This window comes from Centruroides vittatus, unplaced genomic scaffold, assembly GCF_030686945.1.
Source record: "Centruroides vittatus isolate TY-2023 unplaced genomic scaffold, ASM3068694v2 contig_854, whole genome shotgun sequence".
Lineage (NCBI taxonomy): Eukaryota > Metazoa > Arthropoda > Arachnida > Scorpiones > Buthidae > Centruroides > Centruroides vittatus.
In genome coordinates, this window is record NW_027122558.1 from 1,333,546 (window position 1) to 1,342,482 (window position 8,937).

Below are 8,937 nucleotides of genomic sequence, written 5' to 3' on the forward strand. Positions count from 1 at the left end.
AACGAAGAAAACGGATCAAAGACGGAAATGTTAACCACATACAAACACGGGGGAAAAGCAAAGACAAAGACGACCGGTTAATCATATTATATTTTTGTCTACTTTAGACATTCTTATGAACTAGGACTTGTTATATTGAAGGAAGAGAAACACACAATTTTCAATTAAAATATATTTATTATAATGTAATTTTAAAGACTTTAATCACTTTGGAACTTGCCCGAACTTAAACTCTATGCAAAGTAAATAAATCAAAATACAATTAGAGGAATTAGCAATGCCTCACCGTCCTTATTTGTAAATTTTATTTTTTACCGTCTACTCGGACAATGATTATTAGTAGGACGTTAATTGGTGTTCAATATTTGATACAAAACTGACGGTTAGATCGGAAAACAAAACTTTTATTAAATTCACCCGCAGTAGTAATTTTTCCCGTACGCGTATACGTATACCTGTTTCGGGTCGACGCACCCCTCGTCGGCAGTATTACCGAATACGGAGTAAGTACGTATCCTAATTGCTCGTACATAAGAGATATTTTTATAAATCTAACATTTGCCAAATTACTTAGGTTCATTCCTATCATAGTAGCTTTCTCCACGAACTTTACATCCTAAGAGGAGAAAGCTACTATGATAGGAATGAACCTAAGTAATTTGGCAAATGTTAGATTTATAAAAATATCTCTTATGTACGAGCAATTAGGATACGTACTTACTCCGTATTCGGTAATACTGCCGACGAGGGGTGCGTCGACCCGAAACAGGTATACGTATACGTGTACGGGAAAAATTACCACTGCGGGTGAATTTAATAAAAGTTTTGTTTTCCGATCTAACCGTCAGTTTTGTATCAAATATTAAACACCAGTTAACGTCCTACTAATAATCATTGTCCGAGTAGACGGTAAAAAATAAATTTACAATTAGGACGTGAGATTCTGATATTTACTCTAATAAAATAAGGACACGGTTAAATAATTTAAAAATGTGTAACTTTAAGACTTAATTATGATTATTATTAATTAATAAATAAATTTATCCAGTATTATTTATCTGCTAGCAATATTCCAGCAATTTAAACTATTATGTTGGGAGCAAGTAACAATTAAAACAATTATTTTAATGCACTGATTAAGTTACAAGTTTGGTATTATTATTATACACTTAATAAAAGGCAGGAGCATTGCAAAAGTTTTCTTCCAGTACAGCGCAACAAAACAAACAATGCATATTAAATAAAGAGCCAACTTTGTAAACATAATAAATCATTAAACAATCGATGCAATGAAAGGAAACATTTGATAGCAGACAGAATTACCGGGATGACATTTAATGCATATCAAAAATATTATTGTTTTTATAATGTAAATTGATATAACTGCCCATCTGGCGAAAGCGAAGTACCTCGGAACCAACTGCACAGAGGCAGCCCAACGCTAGGACAACTTTATTACAAATTTTTTTTTTTCAAATTTCGGAGGAACGTAACCGTCCGTCCATCTTCGGCCATAAATAAAATCACAATTAGAAACTACGGAATACCTAAAAAGATTAATTTTTACACTCTCATAATATGCAGATTTATAACAATATAATGTTCTCAGAAATTTGTTAATTGTCACCCGTAGAGGATATTTAAGGAAGAACAAAGCAGAAAATTCAGGAATTTTAAGAAATATTGTTTAGATTCAAGTTTCGGTTTGTTTCAGAATTGGAACAAAAAGTGAAGAGAGATAAGTAATTAATAATTATTATTTATGTGAAGAGAAATAACAGAATTTCAATAGGTGCAGTTCTTCGACTGTACAGGACAGTCTAGTTAGAAATTGTATCCGCAGTTATCTATAGAACTCAATTATTTCAATAAATGACTGAACTAGAAATGCGAATAGATTGATTTTAAATTTAAAAATACTTATTTTCGTTTGTACTATTCCGACAGTCCAGACGAAATCTGCCATACCAAACAACCGTATAACATTTTCTACATTACTGTTTGCTAACGACTCTTATTTAGTGAAATTAACGAAAACTATTATTGGCAAATTATTAAATGTATTTTAGTAAATGAAGAATTTCGCGAAAATAAACCCGGTACATTGTTATCGGAGGTTTACGTCTTTTAAAATGTCAGGCTAATTGTAGAAATGAAATTTCTAAAATCCGAGTGTTACGGAAATCAAATTGGTAAAGAATAATAGCGCTAAATGCAAATTTCGGTTAATACATTCGAAAGACGTAATCGTGTATTATTTATGCCAAGTTTATACCGGTAGGGGAGTAATTGGCGTATTAAACAGAAAATTTACTATTATTACAAGGAGTAGGTCGGTAATTAACAATACGATAAACGATAATTAGATCGTATTTAAAGTTCTTGGTCAAAAATGGCTTAGGTTCAAAAATTTAATATACAGTATTTATAGAATAATAATAATAAGTTTTATTTAAGTTATTATTTTTATTAGACGAATTAAAATGCCAGCGGATATTACGATGTTAATTGCTAGACGACGATAATATACAGGATTATTTATCATTAAGTTGTGGGTTAGAAAAACTTTTAAATTATTTCCTTCGGAGTTTGCTTTCTTCATTCGAGGAACAATTTATTTTTAATTTTCCAATTAACATAGTTTCGCTTAAGGTCAGTTTTTTTGCGTCTTTCCGGTCGACTAACGTAATCAAACGCTTATCTTCTAGTGTGTCTTCACGGAACGTCAAATTAAATAATGCATTCAATAATAAAACTATTCCAAACCTTTTCTTCCGCTAATATTTCATTACTTGGAAATATTACGAATGGAACAAAGATGTTCATTCATCAAAAACACGTTAACCAGATGAATAGTTTTTAACCTTTGACAAAGTAACGTTTCCTGTTGACTAAGTCGACGTCTGTAACAACGTCGTCAATTTTAATGTTAAAATAGAAAAAAGTTACAAAATTAGCTTTATTATAAACGTACGAATATTTTAAAAATTTTAAAATTGTTAACGAAAAAGTTCTGCTTTTTTCCAAATTATTGTTTTGATAAGAGAAAATTATTTATTTTGCTATCTCGTCTCTCTCAAATATGCAAATAAGGTAGATACGATCGCATTCATTCTAAGACATTATAAATTTTCCCAATCCTTTCCTAAAATACTTCGTCTCGAAACGTTTTAAAATTTTATTTCATTGTTTTTACCTTCTTCTATGTTTGTTTGTATATTTGTTATTTTGGAGGCAGATGTCGATCGTCCTTGGGGATTTTTCTGCTTATATATTGTAAATAAACATTTAAACGCATTTCGAAAGGTTAGCCGAAAAGTTTCTAATAATTTTAATAAATTAACCGATTTCTATTTTTATTTTCTTTCCAATGAGGTATTTTATATCGAGGGGATGTCGAAACGGTGTTAACACTTAATTAAATCGAAAAACACGCTTCAGTTTTTTCGGATATAAAGGGATGCGGGTTATGACGAGTCACAAATAATAATCGCAAACGATTTCCGGTTAAATATTTATTAATTATTATTGAGTTAGCGTTAACGTATATATTAATTACATTAAAAAATGAAAGTATGGAAGGTGTAAAGGCGGACTGGACAACGTCGTTGTTATTTTGTTTCAGGTTATAAAAACGCGTCAGGAGAAAGCTTCGTATCTCTTGCCGGAATTCGACAAAGCGGAAATTCCATCGTTAAGCGATATTAACGAGAGTCTGTTGTTCGACAAAGCCACCATCGCCGAAGTTCTGCATAATACCGGACACGATACGTCTCGATTGTTAGTACCCTACGTCCCTCGCCACATCGGAACCGGTAGGTCGAGGCCTCTTCGTCCCAGTTAAATTCTGGCCAATTTTTCGAACCTATTATTAAGAGTAAATCGGTAAATAAAATTGGAATTTTTCAGTGGGCGAAGTCAGCGTTACTCGTAGCATTAGCGATTTGAATTCCATTAGCGTCGAAGTCGATAGCGTTTCTTCTTCTCCCGGAGTCACAAAGGTGGGTGGACCTTTACCGGTTTACTAGATTTAAGCGAATTTCGTCCTTCGTCCTTACCATTTACTATCGAGATTCGCCTCCCGGAACGTGTGTCGGACGTCTCCGCAAAATTTTATCGTAGCGCCGCAATTGCAAAATTTTGAAATCTCTGTTTGTTTTAATTCGTACGCGTCCGATGCTGTTTGAAAATTCGGTGCGGGTTCTATATATCGAAATCGTCGCGCCAGTCGGGGGTTCGTCGTCCCCGACGTTCGACACTTTCGACATTAAACGATATACGAACGACTTATTCCGCCACTGACTTATTAGCCCGCGGCATCGAGAATTACGTAGCGGGTTTACCTTTATTCTCGGAGAGCGTTGCCGGATGGGATTTGGTCGTCGTCTGGAGCCTTCTCTTTTCCTTTCGGTCTTCCGCCATTCTTTTCACTAGACTCAATGGGAGGAGACCATCGAGTTGTTTTCAAAACTTTTTTGATAGAATCCGAAGATGATCGAATAGCGACACGTACTCTTCACCCGTAAAATAGTCTTCAAAATACAGGGATTGCTCGCTAGCTTAGTGTCTTGGCCAGTAGGAACTAATAAATAATTCTTACGGAGCGTAGTCTCCAATAGTGTTTGACAAATCACGGAATGATAAGCGTTGTTCTTTGAATTCGGAAAAATCCATAAGCTATCACTCCGGTGCTCGGAACCGACGATCGAATGGCCCAGCGGTCGAGGCGAAAGCCTACCGTTCTTTTTTTTTTTTTTTTTTAACTCTTTCCGCCCTGTGGGCACTAAGAGGGCCTCTTTTAGTAGGCCCATTATGGGTTCGGCCAGGCCCACAATGGGGCCACCGGGTGGTGAGGGACGGGGCCCGACATATCCGAACGGACCACCCCCCGAAAAATTCCTGGGGATTTTCGACCCGTTCGGATTCGATCCCGGGTCCCCCAGAGCGGTAGGCTGCCATCTCGACCGCTCGGCCATCCGGCCGTCTAGCCTACCGTTCTGGGGAACCCGGATCGATCCGGACGGGTCGAAAAATTCTCGGGAATTTTTTCGGGGTGGACCGTCCGAATAAGTCGGGCCCACCCCTCGCCATCCGGCCGCCAAAGTTTCGTGAATTTTTCTGGGCGGTAAGATATCGAGAAAAGTTAACGAGTATCTGCTTGGTTATAATCTGGCTAGGATCTAACGGCATTCCCATCGAAACTGCGCACTGTTTAGAACCGCCGTGTGGTTGGGATCGAAAGCCGAAGAGCCCCGTAAAACTGTGATCAAAATCGGCACAGCCTTTTTCGAGATAACCGGGAAAAAATCGCAGAAAATCTTTCAAATTTTCGCTCGAAAGCCGAAATTTGGTGCGGTGTAGTTTGGGGCCGACGCGTCGAAACAGTTTCGTCCGATTGCGGATTTAGGAGGGAACATCGCGGTACTACGTCCCGCGATGTTTCCTCCTAAGTCCCTTTACGGCAGTTTTCGGACAAGAACAGAAGGATTCCAGAGAGAAAAATGGTACTCTACCTGTTCCGCCGTCTTCGTTTTTAAAGGTCACTGTTTGAACAAAGTTGGACAACGGGTTCGCTCATTTAGAATAGTGGTGCGCAACTATTTTCATTTCCGACCCCCCATTTTGTGTAAAATTTTGTCGCCACCTCTGGATAGACAGTAGAAGTCTTTTAATCGTCAACGTAGTTAAAGTGAAATTCTTTCTGGGATTTGCCCTTACGTTTCTGCCTTATTAGAGGTATGAATAAAACATAATTTTATGAAACAATGGTTTTATTTATGCGTATGGGTATAAATATTTAATGAAAAATGCTTTTAAATTTGAATTTCTTTGAATTTGGCGACCCCGAAAAATTTTCTCGCGACTCCTCTGGGGGTCGCCACCCACGGTTTGCGCGCCACTGATTTAGAATATGTCTGAAATTCCAGGCATTTTAGGCCCGAACAAAAATATCGATATTCGGACATTGTCCGGATTTCTTTTGGTAATTTCCAGTTCGACTAATTTGTTTTTCGGAATAAAACTTCGTTTTTGGACGATGCCTAAAACTGTCGGACTTTGCCTTAGGCCGGGGGTCGGCAACCTATGGCAGGCGGGACGATTTTCAGTGGCACTCCGACCGAATAGAAATGGAGTAAAAATTATATTTTAGTTATTAATTACGCATTTAAATGGAAGCCATAATTCGGTGTAGACCGTAGTACGGTACATTAAAAACGAATCGCTGGCTTGTATATTTATATTACAGTGCACGCGTTTACGCTCCGTATCGCCATTTATGCGTTGCGCGTGTTAATTGAGTTACGTTCACCCGTAAGAACGTAATTCAATTAACAACTTAACTTTAAAATAATATATTTCTGAAGCCCGTTATAACCGGACCAATTTTTATAACACTGTATATATAACAAAATTGGTAGAATGGTGTGGGCACCCGGTATAAATTAGGTTGGGCGTAACACCGCCGAAAGATTGCCTCGGTGCCTCAGTCAATCTTCGCTGGTAATAGGTAAACCGACACGACTATCCAATTTTAAGTACGTAATTAAAAATACCTTCCGTGCGTTTTCTAATCGTACGCCCGTATAACAGACGGCTGTAATTTATTTCGAATGGTACCGGACGTTACGAGATGGCAGTTAATTCGTAAGTTTATTTATAAGCAAAGTTACGAAAGTCGACGTAGACATTTAAAATTCGTTAATCTATCGCAGAAGCATCTGGGAGAAGAAATAACCGTAGAATCCTTGAGAAAAATGATGGCGGAACCGTTGGGAGCGCAACAGGAGGCGGAAGAAGAAAGACGTTTACAGGTGATAGAGAGATTCCGAACGGCTCCCTTCGAGGATCTGGTGGCAAAATCGGAACACGAGGTACGAACAATTCGGCCGATATAGTTTTAATTTGAAAATAATCAGTAAATAACTAACCAGCCGTTGATCTTTGGACAGACGATCGATCTACAGAACAAGTTGAACGAGATATTCGGAAAGATGCCGCCTTCGGTAGAAGTGTCGAGCAGACCCAGTTCCCCCCATCCCACTAGCAAAGAGGACAACTCGTGTCAGATTACCGCTCCACCGGTTTACGCGGTTCAGTTTCCCGAATTGTTTTTTTTCTAAATTCGCCTCTGCCCCGTACGAAAGATCACGCCGGATCGTGCAATAACGCTAGGATTTTTCCTATTTATTATAAACAGTTAGTCGTTCCGTACGCGTAGAATAGCCGTGGATATCCGTCGCCTTAGAACGCATCCGAGTTTTAGTAAACAGTAGAAGAATATCGTAGACTTTGTCGTTTGGTATTAGTCCGCCGTTTCGCAACTTCCGTAAAGTATCGACACCCGTAGGCGGGAGCAGGAGAAGCGGCCGAGTACACCCGAGATTACCCGCCTCTGTCGACGCTTGTAAATAATGGGATATTTATCGAATTTTTTTGTAACGTTTCGTTTTTGCCCAAATTCGGACGTCGAAGGCCGCGGGTGGGACTTTTTCGCTGGGAAAATCCCAGTCGCCACCGCGTAAGTCGACGTGGACGGGCGAATAAAATTACGGAAAATTGTTTAATCGTAATTGGTGGACGGAGGTGGGAAAAGAGAAACAAAACGGTGGTTTCGCCGGGCCGTGGGTCCGGGATACCGTTTATCGTAATTTACGTAATAAGCGGGATGGAAGGTCGGGGTCCGGATTTACGACGGGACGACCCGAACATCGACGACGAAATGCGATTTATGCCGACATAAAAAGCGTTGTCCATGCGATTTGTCTTTCACTGTTGTATAATGTATCTGCAAATAAAAATATCTCACGTTGAGTCGTCTGGGGGCTGAAAAAACACTCGCGCCTTTCATTTTTTCAAAATTTCTCTCTTTTTTTCGTAATGGAGATTCGGAAGGCGTTTAAAGTATTCCGGTAAATAGGTATAGACTGGAATACACAAACTGTAATAGAAAGACCGTGGACTCGGTCCTTTCCGTCTATAGTTAGAAAAAATTTCCGGTTATTCCGATTATTATACTGCCGGCATCGACCCGAGGCGGATAACGATAAAAACAAACTAGACTATTACAGAAATATTGGATTCGATTTATGGGATCCTCCCGGGAGGATTTTCGCGGCCGGCCACCCCTATTCGGGCGTCGGACGGGCGAATAAAACCCGGAAAACTTCACCTTGCCGGGCGCCAACTTACCACCCAACTCCCGGTGTTGGGGAACGTAACCGGAACCGCTGGGTCATCGGCGGGCCGATTCGGGTTTTAAAGAAGCCGGTGGGTTTCCCGTGTTCCGAAAGGCAAACTTCGGAATCCCGGGGAAAATAAAGTCCGTCGGTACGTAAATTTACGGTGGCTTAGAAGGAAAGTGGATGCGGGAGAAGGATAGCTCGCGCGGTAGGAAGGGAGACGGTAAATTCCGGTTTGGAGAGGAATTTATTTTTTGGCCAGAAAATAGGACGAATTAACGTCGAGGAAGAACGTTTAAACTTCGGACCCGGGTGGCGAAATAAGTTAAGGACGAACGAGGAGGCGGAAAGAGGGACGTCCGGGTCAAATTAAAAGTTTATTAAGAAAATATCCGGGAGCGATAAGCGGGAGTGAATATTACGGCCGGTGGGTGGACCCGAGGCGCCGGCGTAACAAATTAAGACAAATTGTCGAACGTTCCGACGTAAACGCGGGGTAAAGCCCGAAGTACGTTAGCCCGATTGCCAAGGTCGACGGTAAAAAGAAAATATAAATAATTACGGAGTACCGCGCGTAAAACGAACGGCATCTAGACGTAAACTATTCGTTTTAAACACCGGCCTCCGACCTTTACTAAAAATAGAAAACGACGACGACGGGGATTTTCTACCGCCGGGAAGGAGATTACGACGGAACGAAAGTCGCGACAAAGAAGAGGGTGGACACTCCCGGGCAAAACGGCCACTCTTTACCCCT

General features: G+C 39.8%; 1 protein-coding gene across 3 annotated transcripts in view; it reads left to right on the forward strand.

Annotated features, from left to right (window-relative positions):
• Positions 1–7,812, forward strand: part of stmA (Protein EFR3 homolog stmA) — a 40,841-nt gene extending 33,029 nt beyond the window's left edge. For all 3 annotated transcript variants that reach the window (XM_067279074.1, XM_067279073.1, XM_067279072.1), the window contains exons 15-18: positions 3,626–3,815; positions 3,910–4,001; positions 6,714–6,872; positions 6,951–7,812. In XM_067279074.1, coding sequence (XP_067135175.1) covers positions 3,626–3,815; positions 3,910–4,001; positions 6,714–6,872; positions 6,951–7,121 — 612 coding nt within the window. In that variant the 3' untranslated portion in view covers positions 7,122–7,812. The remainder of the gene's footprint in view (positions 1–3,625; positions 3,816–3,909; positions 4,002–6,713; positions 6,873–6,950) is intronic.
• Positions 7,813–8,937: the final 1,125 nt, after the last annotated feature.